Raw genomic sequence first — 17,261 nt, forward strand, 5'->3', positions numbered from 1 at the left:
TCATACTCTTCTTTACTTTTACTTCTAGGCAGACTCAGTCCTGGTATCACGTTGTGTTGGGTTTGCATGGCAAGGTTTTGGTAGCGGGGGGAGCTACAGAGCTGCTTCTGTGAGAAGCTGCTAGAAGCTTCCCCTGTGTCTGACAGAGCCAATGCCAGCCGGCTCCAAGACAGACCCGCCCCTGGCCAAGGCCAAGCCAATCAGAGCTTCTGTGATAACATATTTAAGAAAGACAAAAACAGTTAGTGCTTTTGCAGCCAGAGAGAGGAGTGAGAAGATGTAAGAAACTCTGCAGACACCAAGGTCAGTGCAGAAGGAGGGGGAGAAGGTGCTCCAGGCGCCGGAGCAAGATTCCCCTGCAGCCTGTGGTGAAGACCATGGTGAAGCAGGCTGTCCCTCTGCAGCCCATGGAGGAAGGATGAGCAGGTGTAGAGATTCCACCTGCAGCCCGCGAAGGACCCCACGCTGGAGCAGGTGGAGACACCTGAAGGAGGCTGTGGCCCCATGGGAAGCCTGTGCTGGAGCAAGGTCCTGGCAGGACCTGTGGATCCGTGGAGAGAGGAGCCCACGCCAGAGCAGGTTTTCTGGCAGGACTTGTGACCCTGTGGGGGACCCACGCTGGAGCAGTTTGCTCCTGAAGGTCTGCACCCTGTGGAAGGGACCCACGCTGGAGCAGTTCGTGAAGGACTGTAGCCCGTGGGAGAGACTCATGTTGGAGAAGTTCATGAAGGACTGTCTCCCATGGGAGGGACTCCATGTTGGAGCAGGGGAAGGATGAGAGGAGTCCTCCCCCTGAGGATGAAGAAGTGGCAAAAACAACGTGTGATGACCTGACCGTAACCCCCATTCCCCGTCCCCCTGTGCCACTGAGGGGGGGCGGAGGTTGAAGCCGGGAGTGAAGTTGAGCCCAGGAAGATGGGAGGGGTGGGGGGAGGTGTTTTAAGAGTTGGTTTTATTTCTCATTCCTCTACTCTGTTTTGCTTAGTAATAAATTAGATGAATTCCCTCTCTAAGTTCAGTCTGTTTTGCTCGTGACGACAATTAGAGAATGATCTCTCCCTGTCCTTATCTCGACCCGTAAGCTTTTCGTTGTACCTTTTCTCCCCTGTCTAGTGAAGGAGGGGTGTGATAGAGCAGCTCTGGTGGGCACCTGGCCCCCAGCCACAGTCAACCCACCACTCACGTATACCTTATCCTTCAAGGCTGGTTTTGTGATCATCTTGTAACTTTCTTGTCTTTGCGCATCTGTTCTTCCAAGGCCGAGCTGTTTTAAAATGATATTATTCCAGAGCTTCTTATCTTACAACTATTCTAACTATTTTCTAATTTGTAATGGTCTCCCTTTTGTTTGGTTACATCTATTGAGCAATGGCTCTAATTGCTTGAGTTGATCTTAATATTTCAATATTCATAGGTATCACAGCAGTCAGGCAGCTGTTGCATCTGCTTCAAAGACTTTCGAGTAAGCTGATGTTTCTATACCTTCCAGCTTGGAAGTTTGGTCTATACCATTTCTCTAAGTTAGCAGATTCTGAAGAAACTGGGAGACAAAGATGATGGCTGCAGGAGCCAGCAGTCAGCAGGTTGTAATGGCTGTATAATGGCCCTTTAGCTCTTTCCGGGCACCTGTCTCACCTATGTAGTGCTCTTGCTTTGACCTAATGGTGCTGTTCCCAGCATACATCAGGCCTTAGCATGAGCTGTGTTAGCCAAAATCTGAGCAGCAGTTGAGCAAACAGTCACAGATGGGGGAGAGAATTGGAAGGGTAAAAGTGAGAAAAACTCCTAGCTTGAGACAGCTTAATAGGTAAAGCAAAATATGCACACAGAAGCAAAGCCAAACAAGGAATTCATTCCTCACTTCCCATGGGCAGGCAAGTGTTCAGACATCTCCAGGAAAGCATGGCTCCATCATGTGTAACAGTTACTTGGGAAGACAAATGCCATCACTCCGAATGTCCTCCCCTTCCTTCTTCTTCCCCCAGCTATATATGCTGAGCATGATGTCATATGGTATGGCATATCCCTTTGGTCAGCTGGGGTCAGCTGTCCCAGCTGTGTCCCCTCCCAACTCCTTGTGCACCCCCAGCCTCCTCCCTGGTGGGGCAGTGTGAGAAGCAGAAAAGGCCTTGGCTCTGTGTGAGCACTGCTCAGCAGTTACTAAAACATCCCTGTGCTACCAACACTGTTTTCAGCACAAATCCAAAACACAGCCCCATACCAGCTACTATGAAGAAACTTAATTCTATCCCAGCCAAAACCAGCACAGCACCAAAGACACGTGCTTCTATGACCTGTAGTCCAGCTGCAGTTGCTGGCACTTAGAACTCCATACACATACATGCACGCTGAATAGAGTCACCTCACCCAGGAAAACAGTTATAAATAGATTTTAATACAAAACCACAATGGATAGTGCTGATTACGTGCAGGGCATAGCCAGACAAGCATGCTGACCAGCACCCTGCTTACCCACCATTGGCCACTTTTCACAAAATCAGGGTGGTTGAGGTTGGAAGGGACCTCTGGAGGTCATCTAGTCCAACCCCCCCCCTGCTCTAGCAGGGCCACCTAGAGCCAGTTGTCAAGACCATGTCCAGGTGGCTTTTGAATATCTCCAAGGAAGCCAACTCCACAACATCCCTGGGTAACCTGTTCCAGTGCTTAATCATCCTCATGGTAAAAAAGTGGGTTTTGATATTCAGAAGGAAAGTCCCATTTGTGCCCATTGACTCTCATCCTTTTATCCACTTACCCTTCTATTTTCTTATGCTTGCTCCTACCCAAATATCCTTGATCCCTCCCCTCCCCACCTTTGATCCCTCTCCTGAACATCTCATAATAAGCCTTGTGCAATTCCAAGATGCTCTTCTCTTGCATCTCATAGGGTGTTCCATACCCACTAGGTCCCCTCAGTCTCTAAGGTGACACGGAACACCCTCACATTGATTCATCTGATGGGTTTCACACCAGATGGACAATGGGGCCTAGATTGCTTTGCTGTGAGAGCCCTAGAAGGGGTCAGGACAGAGCTCTGACTGGATTATTGGGGTTCCCCCACCTGCCATTCTTCCTCTGTTCTCTTTTGCACATGAAGACAAGCTTTCTATCACATAACCTAACAATGGAATGCTATACATATTGTAGTTTAATTACAGCGGTGGCTGATTTTGATGGAATTTAGCAGAAGGTTTGGGTTGGGGATTTTTTTGTTTCAATGTTTGTTTTCACAAATATCTCCAGAAAATCATTGTCTACGTCAGTTCAGAAAATTAACTCAATATGTTCTATGATTCTGTGATTCTATATATGCTTTTTAGTCAAGCAGATACAAGACTTTCTGCAAGTAAAGAATCTTTTTTTATGAAAAGATGTTCTAAAACTCTTGTCTTAAAATTCTTGACTGGAAAAAAAAATTAAAGACAATTCCTGAGCAAGTCCACTTTTTTTCTTTACATGTCATTACATATTAGGCTACACACTTCAGTTTTTCCAGTGCTTACTGTGTCTGTGCCAGATGCAGACTCAGACCTTTTCCCCTGTGTTTCTTTGGTCTAGTAGGCCTTTGTGTAGCTTGGATTCCTAAGAACTGCTTCTCTGTCCCACCTTCATTCCTGCCTTTTAATGTAGCAAAATTCTGTCTGTGTTTTTCAGCCTTTAAGTCCCTGTGCTAAGCTACTGTGTAATATTTGCAGCATCTATAGCAGCAGTCCAACACTGTAAAGCAAGAAACCAACATGTACATCTTCCCTCTTCTGTCAAGCTCTCTAAGTGCTCTGTGGCGACTGTAATGTTATTTTGTGAGTCCACAGGTAAAACGAACTGGGAAATGTGTATCCATATCAAAGGAAAGAGACAGACCTGGAAGCAGAGCAGGAAAAGAGGGTTCTTTGGGCATCAGCCCTACCCCAAGAGATGGTAGAGGCATGAGGAACAAGGTGAAGACCTACCTGTCTGTCTTCTGCTTATGCTGCTGCATCTCCTTACCCCTCCTGAGGAATTCTCTTCTCTCATTGGGTACCCCTGACTTGGGTACCCCATCGCTAGGGCAAGAGAAGAGGGAAAGAATAGAGTATTGGGACACTGAGTTGCAAGCAGTAGTTTGTCTGAGAGGAACAAGTTGAGGCAAACAAGGGAAATGGCTTCTTCACACCATACTGAACACAGGAATGAAGAAACTGGTGCCCAGTGAACATTTTCAGATGGTTATCATCATGGTAGAACAACAGAGAAAGGAGTTTCTGTTGAAGCCTTTGTGAATCACACAGCAGGACATTACTCAGCATTTCCCAGCCCTGATAAGTCAGAAGAAGTGAAAGCTTGCCTGTTATTAGAAATAACTTACATTTTAGCAGTGGTTAGTTCAAACTTGTAAATACAAATAAAACTGCCTGCAAAAAACTTCAAGTTGGACTATTTAGAAAGGTGAACCGAATAAGCCCGATTTAAGAGTAAAATAAGAGTAATAATAATCTCATTACCATCTGCAATAGATAATTGTGATTAGGCATTGTCCTTTGCGTAAATTTGCTCTGTCTCTGTGTATGAAGGTGCTGATGAATTGAGGCTGTCAAATGGAACTGGCCCCTGCTCTGGGAGAGTGGAAGTAAAACATGAGGAGCAGTGGGGAACTGTGTGCGATGGTGACTGGACCATAGAAGATGCTGAGGTTGTTTGTAAGCAACTACAATGTGGATCTGCTGTTCAGGCCCTTAATCGAGCTCCTTTTGGAGAAGGATCTGGACCAACGTGGTTGTATCGAGTTGACTGTCGTGGTGATGAATCCACTCTCTGGAACTGCTCACATACAGGATGGGGTTCTTTTACCTGCCCTCATTACTTTGATACTGGAGTGATCTGCTCAGGTAAGAAGTCATCCAACTTGTATCACAGAAAAATGCTACAAGCTGAGATCAAACTTTGTCCAAGTACTGCACAGCGGTAACACTTTCTCCCTGGCCTCCACTCAGCCAAAGCAAGTTGCACCAGCATTAAGTCTTCTGCTTAGTGTATGTCTTCTTTGCCTGGGTACAGCAATGATATAGAATCGAAGTAGAGATATTAAATGACATGGAACAGAAAAAGAAATACTACTTGTTTCTACCACAGCTCTCCCAGGAGAGCAGTACTAAACTTGTCTTTGACAAGGTATGGGAGCTAAAAGAGCAGGTGTAGATGGAGAGGCAAGAAAATGCTGTGTTATGCCATATAACTGCCTTTCTTTTGCAGATCTTCATGTACACTAAGGCAGGACAGTCTGTAATGATAAAAAAATCCATTGTCTGTTTGACTGCCTTCCTCTGCAAGATGTGCTTGGTTTTGCTTTTTGGATAAAGTACCATTGCAAGAGGTTTTTCCTCCCCAGCTTCAAGACTTTAGATTTGCCCTTTTTGATTTTTATAAGGTTCCTGTCAGCCCATTAATCCAGCCTGTCTAGGTCCCTCTGAATGGCAGCTCTGCCCTTAGGGTTTATCTCCCTCCACATCCCTAAATTATAAGAATGCACTCCATCACCTCCACCAGGTTGTTGGTAAAGATGCCAAACAGAACAGGTCCCAGAAAAGAGCCAACAAGTGGTATTCTGCTTGTTGCCAGCCTGCAGGTAGAGTGCAACCCACTACTCACTACTCTCTGAGCCTGACCATCCAGTCAGCTTTTTAACCATGTAGCTGTCCACCCACCCAGACTGTAACATCCTAGTTTGGACACAAGAATATTGTACAAGACAGTGTCAAAGGCATTGCTAAATGTGAGGTAAATGACATGTGCTAGTCTTCCCTCATCCACAAATACAGTTACTTTTATCACAGAAAGTAACAAGGTCACACAGGCGTGATTTACCCTTGGTAAATCCATGCTGACTCTTCAATTCACCTTCTTGTGCCCAGAAATGTGTTCCAGCAGGACTCACTCCATGTTTTTCCCAGGTACCAAAGTGAGACTGACCAGCCTGTAGATCTCCAGACTGTCTTTTTTAGCCTGTTCTGAAGATGGGTGCAACATTTCCTCTTTCTTCTTTCTGGGGTGCTTCAGCTTCCTATTCATTTGAACAATGACATCTCAAGGACACACACTAGTAAATGGCTATTTATTTATTTATTTATTTGGGGACTGCTATTTCTCAAGCATTTGGCAAATCTTCAAAACTTCCTTCCTGTAGCTTCCCAAGGATTTAGTATTTTCACATGCTGAGTAATAAGCATTTCTACACACCATTTTCTCTCTTCTCAGTGGCATACGGGAATTGCCACAATGGTTATTTAACAGTATCAGTGGTCCTCAGAGAAGTGACATGTGTCTTGCCCATGAAGGTATGGGAGGTATTAAATTAGGTCAGTACAACCAACCATTCATGCTGGATTTCTTGGGGTTTTTTCCCAGGTTTTTCTGGGCTGCGTTTGAGTGGAGGGGACACTGCCTGCTCAGGACATCTGAAAGTAAAGCAAGAAGAAACTTGGGCTACGGTCTGTTTTTCACACATTGATTTCAAAACTGCCTCTGTTATATGTAATGAGTTAGAGTGTGGCCAGGCTGTGGATATCTTGAGAGAAACTCACTTTGGAGACAGACATGAACTGATCTGGCAAGAAGAGTTTCACTGTGTAGGGAATGAGACTCACCTTGCACACTGTCCCAGGATGCTACACCATAGTAAGACATGCTCTCATGATGCCACCGTTGTATGTTCAGGTGAGACTTTGGACTGATGGACATAATCTACATGTGTCCTGTATGTCTTCTTGCTGTCAATCCACAGTTGAGAGCCACTGCATATTTCCGTGGTCCTCAGGGTTCTTGGGTGCTTTCCCTATCACACCTTGAGCCATCCAGGGAAGGCCAGGCAGTAATAAAGAGCAGCCCCACAGTCTCTCATTCACTTTACTGAGAGTCTGCATTTAACATGGGCTGTTCTAACGACTTCGCTTCTGCACTAGGGATGCAGATATCAAAAGGGCTGTCATTTGTTTTATGTTACTGAGAATTCCTTCCATGTCTTTCTCATATAAATAAAAGGAGAGATGGCCAGAGCAGACAAGAAGGAACCTGGAGAAATGAAATTATTTTCTGTGCTGCCAGTGTGTATGTTAATCCCTGGCACTTCAGTTAATTATAAAACTGGAAGAGAATTATAAAACCATACCTCCAAAAGGTCAAAGGTCAAAGGAGGCACAAGTTACAAATTTAAGATATTAAAGAAAAAAGAAAGAAAGAAAAAAGTTATCAGAGGCCTGGATGACTTTAGTTGTGACTGCCAGGTAACATTATTTAAGAACTCCATACAGTCATGGCTGCTGGGGTCTCTAAATACAGCTAAGTTATTGCCACCCACTACAAAAGTGATGATTAGACCTAGCAAACACAACTTTTTTCCTGAGGGTCCAAATCAAAATGGGTAATCTGAACATGGGGCAGAGCTGCTGGCAACACCCTGTCACAAAACAAGCCTGGAAAGGACTGCAGTTCATGGCCAACTCCCAGTCAAAGGGCTACAGTCTGTTTCAAGGCTGCCTTGGACACTGTCCCACTGGCCATGGCAATCTGGAGCACTGGCTGGGGAGCTGTGGCAGTTAAGGTATCAGTAACTGACAGGTCTTGGTTCCTGCCTCCATCTTGCAAGAGTCACAGCTCAGAAAGTAAATTCAGGTCTCACATGCTCCAAATACAAGACAATGCTGGAACTGCCTCTGCAAGAAAAGATGTTGCGAGGTAGCAGCAGTATTGTGGGGGGAGAAGAGAGCAGAGCAGAGGATGAGAGACAGAACTTAAAGAGTCAAAAGACTTTTAGTCATGTAGTGCAGGCTACAACATGGACAATAAAGAGGGTTGGTTTGGTTTTTTTTTTTCAGAGCAGGGTTATGAATATCCTAGTCTAATATGCTTCCCAGTAACCTGAGACACAGTGAGTGCTAGTTCCTTGCAGCTAGTTCCTTGCAGCTAGATCTCTCCCACAATTTTCAATGCAATAGCACAGAGGGGGAAGGAAAAAAAAAAAAAAAAAAAAAAAAAAAGGAAGAAAAAGTAACTGCTAAGTTCCTTTATTCTTTCTGCAGGCTATGGTGGGTACAGGCTGGCAAATGGCAGTACCACATGTTCAGGGAGAGTAGAGCTTCTTCATGGAGGCACGTGGGGAACTCTGTGTGACTATCTGTGGGATTTACCAGCTGCCAATGCCCTCTGCCAACAGCTGGACTGTGGAGTTGCCCTACTGATACCAGGTGGACAATCCTTCGGGAGAGGAAATGGATCTGTCTGGAATGGCACATTCAGCTGCAAGAAGAATGGCTCACACCTGAGAGACTGTTCTGTGAGTGTGCTAGGTCATGATGAATGCCCTGCTGGAAAAGATGCACGTGTGGTATGTTCAGGTGAGCAGCAGAAAGGTCTAAGAAGAGAACTGAAAAACTCTTTCTTTGAGGAAAAATATGGACCCAAAATCCAGAGGGTGTCTATGGAGCCAAGCTCCATCTTTTGTCTGCTGCTACAGGCGTTTCCAGGAGCTGAGGCTGCACTTCACCTGTAGCACAAGGCTGTTCTCTGTGAAATGCTCCTAGCATCAGGAAATATCAAGAATAGGGCTGCTCCACAAGGTAGGATGAGCTGGGGACAGAGTGCGAGGGCAACACAGGCATGTCCTTACCCACCAAGGCACAATCCAAAGCATCTGCATAGAGGACAGAGGAAGGTACTGAAAACAAGGTCTATGGACAGTCCCAGACAAGGCAAAGTAATCCATTAGACGTAGGGTCCAACTGGAGACTACACTCAGGAGTAGCAGGAGACAAGACTGGAAACAGTTACACCAGTCACAGACTGGTCCAGGTTTAAGTTAGTCCTTGGACCAGTAGCCTTGGATGCGTAGCTGGAGGCCCTAGGTGAGGCTGGTCAGAACAGTTAAGGTCTCTTGCTTCACCCAGAACCCTGAAACCTAGTGCCCCAAGTTTAAAAATTGCAAAGGGGACCAGATCCTGATTTCTAGTAATTCTTCTCAGTAAAATAGGGTGGGCTGAAGTCTAGTTATGAGTATGGAAGTTCCAGTGGCCCAGTGGAGTCATTTTTACTACTGAATGCTAAGAAAACTCATTCCCATTTCCCAGTCACTTTCATGTCATGCCTGCGAGCAGTTACGAACATGACACCTCAGTACTCACTTTCTCTTTTATTAAGGGTGCGCAGGGGGCAGGTTGGTGAATGGCACCACGTGCTCTGGCAGAGTGGAGATCCGCCATGGAGACACATGGGGAAGACTCTGCCGCTCTCACTGGAATTTGCAAGCTGCCAATGTTCTCTGTCATCAGCTGAACTGTGGCTATGCAAAGTCAATCCAGACAGGAGACCGTTTTGTGGACGGGAATGGGCCTGTATGGAGAGATGCTTTTCACTGTGAAGGGACAGAGTCCTGCCTGTGGGACTGTGGTCAAGTGACTTTGGGCAATCCAACCTGTTCGGCCAGAGAAGCAGCCACTGTTATTTGCTCAGGTAAGTCAGGAGTGGCCTTTTATGGGCAGTGCAACTTCAGACCAAAGCAGCATTGGCGATCTCACTCTGCCAAGTAAGTCTGGATCACAGGATCTAGTCTTGGAGCTGGGGAAGCCTTTCTTGCTTCCCATTGCAGACCTTTGTGTGCATGAAAGCAAACAAAGCCTTAACAGAGGCTGTTTCCTTAACCAGTGGTAAGATTTTTTTACCAACATTGAAATTTGTCTTCCATCTCTCTCCTGTATGTTACTTCTACTGCAGTAAGAGCAGTAGATGTTATTCAATACGTTTTCCAACTCTCTTGAGCCCAGGTCTTGCTGAATCACTCAGACTCTCAGGTGGTGAGAGCCGCTGTGATGGGCGAGTTGAAATCTCTCTCAATGGCATGTGGAACAGAGTCCTGGATGATGACTGGGACATTAAGGATGCTCATGTAGTATGCAGACAGCTCCAGTGTGGAATTGCCGAGAAAGCCTATTACATTCCAAGGTCTGAGCGAGGCACTGGTCTTGTGGGCTTAAGAAGTGTCCAGTGTGCTGGAAATGAGACTCAGCTAATGCTCTGTAAGACCTCCCATTCTCAGACAGTGCCAACGGGAGTTGCTGAAGATGTTGGTGTGATTTGCTCAGGTGAGTTACTGTGCAAAAGCAACAGAATGTTTCCTGGGTTGCCTCTAGCCCACCTTCTGCTGTGGCCTCACCTTAAATATGCAGGGGTCTGAGATTGTGATACCCACCTGCTTGTATACTCTAAGGAACAAATTGTAGTTAAGGAAGCAAGTGCAATTTACATAATGCTTTCTTCATCTGAATTTCTTAAAGAATTTATCTCACAGAATCAAAAATAAATAATAGAATACAGAAGTCATAAGAACACTAATTTGGCCATGACCGCCACACATTCTGTCACTTGGTAATTAAATAGGTTTTATTTTCTGACGTCTCTATATTTATAGATACCTGCAGCCTTTCTAAAGTAAATTAGAACTGTCTCTACTCTTCTCTTATTTTGTAACCCATCTGTAACAGAAGCTGTCTCTGTGTCTGTCCAATTAAAAGAGTTTAGACAGAAAACAGCTTCTCAGTCTTTCTAAGATAAGGTGATCTCCACATATACTTACTATGACTAAATACTCCTTGTTTGCAACATCTCGCAGGAATGATTCAAACATTTACCTGATGCAGGAGTAGGCCTTTTCCTTTATGCAGTTCTAGGATCATAGGAGTTCTGCCCAAGAAACCATCACATACGAAATGGAATATAATATAATGCCTTAAACATGCTTTAAACATAGAGCCATTACACAGACCTGTGCATTATCATTATATTGTATGTTGACTGCTGGGTTTTCTTCCTGCAGGAAGCAGACAGATCAGGCTGGTGAATGGAACAAAGCGCTGTGCTGGGAGAGTAGAGCTTTATCATGATGGCGTCTGGGGCACCATCTGCGATGATAAATGGGATCTATCAGATGCTAATGTTGTTTGCAAACAGCTGGGATGTGGACATGCCATCAAGGCATTTGTCTCTGCTTATTATGGCCAAGGCTCAGGACAGATCTGGCTGGATGATGTGAACTGCACCGGGGCTGAATCTGATCTCTGGGCATGTCCCTCTAGGGCATGGGGCCAGCACAACTGCCAACACAAAGAGGATGCTGGAGTCCTGTGCTCAGGTGTGTTCAGAGAATCCTTTTCTCACCCTGTGGGTTGAAAGGGGAGGGTTACAAGAAGGGGAAGCAGAGAATAGTGGAGACTTGCTTGGACAGCCTCTTGCTCTCTCTTGACTACAAGCATAGTTGGTCAGCACATCCCCTTGGTCCCACCAAGTGGCAAAGGGTCTACAGAAGTCCTTATTTTGCATTAACACACACACAAAATGTGTGGTGGGTCGGGATATTTGGGGAATAAATTGGAAGGTTTCTGTAAAGCTTTCCACTGCAAGGGGCTGTGGGTGTCCCTTGTGCAGGAGGAGGTCATCAACTGCCGTGTGCCCGTTACAATCAGTTACAGCTGGCTCTGAAACCAATGGAAACGACACACTGTGTACCAAAGCAACAACTAATCAGAGGAGCATATGGTGGATCTGCTCCTGCATAGTCAAGATAGAGTGGCACCTTCAAGAGAGAGGAGAAATGAAGGAGAAGTGGAAAAAGCCACTGCTGGGGACATGGCTGGAGACATGGTTTCCATACCAGAGGAGGTATACCTGTGAGAGGGCTGTGGCCTGTGGATAAGCCACACCAGAACAGTCCCTGAAGGATCTGCAGATTGTGGAGGACCCACACTGGAGCAGGTACCTGCAGCATGTGGAGGGCCCACGATGGAGCACGTAACAACCCTGAAGGGACTGCAGCCTGTGGATGGCAGTTGGTCAGCCACATTGACCAAGTACAAAACCTGAAGGAACTGCAGCGTCTGGAGAACCCACAATGGGGCAAATACAACCCCTGAAGGTACTGCAGCCTTTGAAGCATCTATGCTGGAGCAGAGGAAAATTAATAAGAAGCAAGGAGCAGCAGAAAAAAACCACAACCTCCTGCACTGCCACCCTCATTGAAGGAATTAGGAGGGAAAACAAAGGAAGTTAGGACTAATGGAGTGGATCAAAGGTGTTTCCTTCAGTGTTTGTTTAATTGTTAATGTTTTCTTTTTTTTCCTCATTATCCAAAGCAATAATTAAGTTTAAGTGCAAAAAATAAAATTAAGTTAAATTTCCCAAGTGGAAACTTTTGCCCATGATAGCAGACAGTAAATGTGGGAGATGCTCTGGCAACACTAGTACCTGGCATGCCTTGGGATTGGAATAATTGTAGTGACTTCAAAGCTCCAGAGAGGCCTTGATTCTGATATTGGAAATTTGCTATAATGTGGTGTAAGTGGTATGCTCATTGTCAGGGGGGTGGGGGGACAGGAGCAGGGAAGAGTACAAACTATGTGTAAACAGGTGGGAAATGGAGAGTGCGACAGGCCTTGTTGGAGGGGAAGGTGATTGGGAAGAACTCCAGTGGCCTGGAGCCTGGATATTTTTTTGTGCAAGACATGCCTGTGAAACTCCAAAAGAGTGGTGCGTTGCTTTGCTGTGGAGTACACCACAGCCTACCACGTGCTCACAGCAGGGCTTCAAGAGGCACTGGGACAGCTTAGCAGAACTGGCAATCTGGTTGACAGTCTCTGTAAGAGTAACAGTCTGGTAAAAGTGGTGTTAACTAATGCTCAGCACAAAAGGGAGGATTCTGGTCAGAACTTAGCAGCTAGTAGCACTGAAATGCTCAAATTGTAAGCTTCAGGGTACTTGTGGTAGCACCTAGAGCTTGAATTGCTGACCTCGAGGGGAACCCTGATACCTTGGGAGGGGAACCTAGGGGCTCATCATGAACTAAAAAATGAGTCCTTTCAGGCAGCTCTAGTTGCAATAAGGAGCCCTACAGAAAAGGGTACACTGTTCCCGAGACTGTGACCACTCAATGAGTCTTTGAGTGTAAATGAATAAAGAAATGTGGAGAAACTTACAGTCACTGCTCTGCAGTGGCTATGGCATTGCTGGGACACCAGAGCAGATAAGATACAGCTGAAAGCTTGAGACGGCAAGCAAGGACTTTGGGGAATTGGGGCATAAGCTATTTGTAAACACTGTTCTGAACAATGTAGGAGGGCTTTGGGATCAGTTTATGGAGACATATGTTGAGCATTGCCTAAGCGTGCTGATCCTGCAAACAAAATACCCCTTTGAAAGGACTGAGAGGAATGGGATAATCAACTGCAGTTTCCTGGACTGCTAGAGTGTGGTTACAGGCAAAGGGAGAGGGACCCTGAAAAGCTTGTGATCATTAATGCTAGGGCTTGAAATTTCCAATGGCTAGGCACACTTACTAATGCCCCTCTGGTACCACCTGGTGAGATGCCCTGTTGATCAAGGATTGACCTATGTATACCGTTCTGGAGTGAGGATGCCAGAAGAAGAGTGCAAACTAACAGCATGGATGAGGATAATACCGAGGATCCAGCGCTATGGTCAACCTCAGGAAAAACATGAAGAGAGAATGAGAATTCGGCATGTCCCCCTCCTACACTGGAGGGAAAAGCCCTTCATAGACCTAGCATTGTGAGCACAGGAGAGAGGTGACAGCTTATTTAAACCATTCCCTTCTTTCTGGACCACACACTGCTCTGACAACTGATTTGAACTTCCTGCATCAGGGTGATGAAGTTAACCAAAGTTATTAGACTGTCCAGATAAGGCAGCCAGGCACCCTTGCCTCAACAATGTTGCGCCCTAGTGGATACCTAATGATAGTGGCGCTCAGTGCACCTTATTGTCTTCTCTGTGTAGCACTTATAAACAAATAATTCTTGGAGTAACTGAAGGAGAAACATGCCCAGCTCTGGAGGAAGGGAACCTAAGCTTGAGTACATGGGTTTGGTACTTGTTGCCACTGGCCCTACTGCCCCTGTCATTCTTGGTTTTGACTTTCTTGACCTGTAGAGATGGATGGATGGGACAGGAAGGCTTTGGGCTTTTTGGAATAGGCAGTGTGGCTTGCATAGGTGAGAACCAGCTATGGGACTGTGTAGGACTGTCTAATCACCCAAACATTGCTGAACTTGCTTAAATAGACCCAGGTGTAGTCTCCTGGCAATCCAAGTAACTTGCTGAAAGCAGTATCAAACTGACCAAGGGGCCACTGATGAAAAAATAATTGTTTCCCTGGAAAAACAAGCAGTGGTCTTAAACACAGTCACCTTACAACAGTCCTGTTTGACCTGCGTGGAGATCTGCTGGAGAATGATAGTTTACAATAGACTTCAGAGCTCTGAATGAAGTCACACCCCAGTTAGCTGTTACAGTTCCAGACACATTGCAGCTCCTGTATGAGCTGGAAGCTAAAGAATATACCTGGTATGCTATAGCTGATATCGCAAATGCTTCCCCCGCCCCCCCCCCCCCCAATCCCACTGGTCAAAGAAGTAAGACCTCAGTTTGCCTTCATCTGGAATGGTGTGCAGTACATCTGGAACCAGCTGTCCCAAGAGTGGAAACACAGCCCTTACTATCATCTGCCATGGCATCATCCACCAAAATTTAAAGCAACAAAATTCCAAATAACTTTTCCTCTACCTTGATGATGTATTGATTGGAGGAACAACTCCAGAAGTACTAAATAAAAGGCTATAGGAAATCATTACTTTTCTCAGTGCTGGATTTGCCATTAAGCACTCCAAAGTAATAAGGCCCCTTCAAGAAATACAGATTTTAGGCATACAAAATGGATGGAGATGTATGCCAGCTGACAAAATTGCTTGGATAAGCACCATGGACCTCCACACAATAAACAAGAACCCAGGCCTTCTTGGGCATTACTGGATTTTGATGTACGCACATGCCTGGTTACAGCCAATTGACCCAACCTACATAGCAACTGACCTGAAATAAGCCTTATTTTGAGTGGGAAGAGGAATGCCAGCAAACTTTGGAGATGATCAGTACAAGATAGTTCATGCCATGGCATTAGGACCAATATGGTTAGGTAGCAATATAAAAAAACCTGTTATATACACATGCAAGAAAGAAAAGTATCAAATGGAATTTGTGGCAATGTGCATCTCAAGAGATGAGAGACACTTGCAACTCTGGAGTCAGAGCCATGAAGGAGCAGAAAATAACTACTCCCCCCTAAACCACGAAGTCCTCTCTGCATATGCAGAGGGTGTCTGAATGCCATGAAAGTGAGTGCAGAGCAGTCACTGTGGTTATGCCCTAGACTAACTGTCCTGAATTTTAGGTTCAAGGATTCAAAACTACTGAGGGAAGAGCAACCACAACTACATGGTGAAAATGGATACCGGCCCTTTGCCAATCTGCACATACTGGTTCAAGCTCCAGACCAGGATTAGCTGAATTTACTAAGTCAATGGTCAGCTGATCAATAGTATGAGGAAGACCAAACACCTTTGGCTGTTTGTTTTGGCTGTGCCCCAGCATGTGATGAATTAAGTGCCAAAACTAAACAACAGAGTTAGTTCACTGATGGATCCTATAAAAGCACAGTAGGAAACAGGAAGTGGAGACCCTTGGAGAACCCTACAGGAGAAGTTGCCATCCAGGATGGAGACTTGAAGAAGTTTGAAAGGCCTTGAAAATAGCCTTGGAATATACTCAGGAGCATCAACAGACCCATGCACGGATGCCCAGATGGTAAATAATGTGGTAAGGAAATTGCTTAAAGAATGAAATTGTGATAACTGGCAGCAGTGAGGAAAACCATTTTGAGCAGAAGTATGGACAGTAGTACAACAGCTGCCTGAAGAAAGACCTGCTTAGTATGTCACGCTAATAATGCATATATCCCAAATTCAAAGGCAACTCAAGAAGAGAAACAGCAATCAAGCTGACCAGTTGGCTTAACCTGTCAGTAGAGATTTGGGATGGAGCGTAAAGGAAAACTATTTTTAGGCAGATGAGTCTATGAAACTGCTGAGCATGCTGCGAAGGATCGACTTAGGCTTAGGCTTGTCTTGGGAAGATAGAATGCAAGCAATTTGGTAGTTTGATGCCTGTGGAATAGCACAACATACAGCGTGAATGATGAAACTATGTACAATGAGAGAAATTAATGTTTGGAGACACCTCATAAGTGGATTATATAGACCAACCCCTTCCTCCCCAGCACCACTGGCAGATGCTATGTTCTCACAGTGGCAGAGCATCACAAGGGTGGCTAGAAGCTTTCCCCACTCAGACAGCAAATGCAGGTAGCACCCTAGAGGGAATAAACAGACGTATATGTTGGCACCATGGAATGTCGCTTAGGCAGGAGTCAGACAACATAAGTCATTACAAAAATACAAGCATATAAGAATGGGTAGAGGGGGTGTATCACCAGGCAGCTGGAAAAGTAGGGCTGTGCAATGATTTACTTAAATCCATGCTAAAAACACTTGGGAAGGGGTCTATCAGGGAATAAATGACATCCTCACCTTCCTCACCTCCAGGAAGATGTGTGGCTAGTTAACCTAGAGCAAGGAACTTGCCATAGGAGCCCAAAAGAAAACCTGAGGTCAAATGGGTGATAAAGTACCAGCCAGTCCTGAGGATGCTTGGATTGGGGAGCCTGCAACAGTTGAAATCCCTAAGGAAGTAGTCTCTATTTTTTGAAGAGCAGTGTTTACTTACTGGCTGGTCTTTGGAAAAAGAACAATGAAATGTGTGCCTTTACACAAAGTAAATAGAAGAGCACAATCTTACTTTACCTCATAAACTACATTCTTGTTCATGTGTTTTGCAGGGACAAGGTCTGAATTTTGTAATAAATACATGTGGACATTGGTATGATGTTAACTCCTATAATGTGGTTCCCAGAATGAGGGGCAGCCTTTTATTCACTATATGTCCACATTGTTACAATGTCGATGCCTATTATCTGGGACTAAGGGATAATAATGCATGTATTTTATGATTACGATGATGGTAGAGTTTATAACAGATGTGTGTTCAAACCCTTCTTAAATAGGTGTTTCACAGAGCTGAGGGGTGAAATGTATTGGCCAGGGTTTCAGTCACCACAGGCTGCAGGGGTGCCCTGCGCTTCTGCAGGGGAGCTGTTCCAGCTGGCTATGAAATTATTGTAAACAAGTCATTGCACACCAAAACTTCAACAAATCAGAGGAGTACATGGCACCTATGCTTCAACATACCAAAGAAATATGCCTGCAACTGTGGGGTGTGGCCGTCACTTGTTTGTTGATGTAGATGCTGGTGAATGCTGGCTAACCAGACAGGATCAC

The 17,261-nt window shown here is 45.3% G+C and overlaps 1 protein-coding gene across 1 annotated transcript in view; it reads left to right on the plus strand.

The window, feature by feature from the left end:
- Window positions 1-17,261, plus strand: part of LOC104640684 (antigen WC1.1-like) — a 31,871-nt gene that overhangs the window by 5,164 nt on the left and 9,446 nt on the right. The window contains exons 2-7 of the mRNA XM_075762924.1: window positions 4,551-4,865; window positions 6,382-6,690; window positions 8,052-8,366; window positions 9,166-9,477; window positions 9,789-10,106; window positions 10,838-11,152. Coding sequence (XP_075619039.1) covers window positions 4,551-4,865; window positions 6,382-6,690; window positions 8,052-8,366; window positions 9,166-9,477; window positions 9,789-10,106; window positions 10,838-11,152 — 1,884 coding nt within the window. The remainder of the gene's footprint in view (window positions 1-4,550; window positions 4,866-6,381; window positions 6,691-8,051; window positions 8,367-9,165; window positions 9,478-9,788; window positions 10,107-10,837; window positions 11,153-17,261) is intronic.

Source organism: Balearica regulorum, chromosome 1 (assembly GCF_011004875.1).
Source record: "Balearica regulorum gibbericeps isolate bBalReg1 chromosome 1, bBalReg1.pri, whole genome shotgun sequence".
Lineage (NCBI taxonomy): Eukaryota > Metazoa > Chordata > Aves > Gruiformes > Gruidae > Balearica > Balearica regulorum.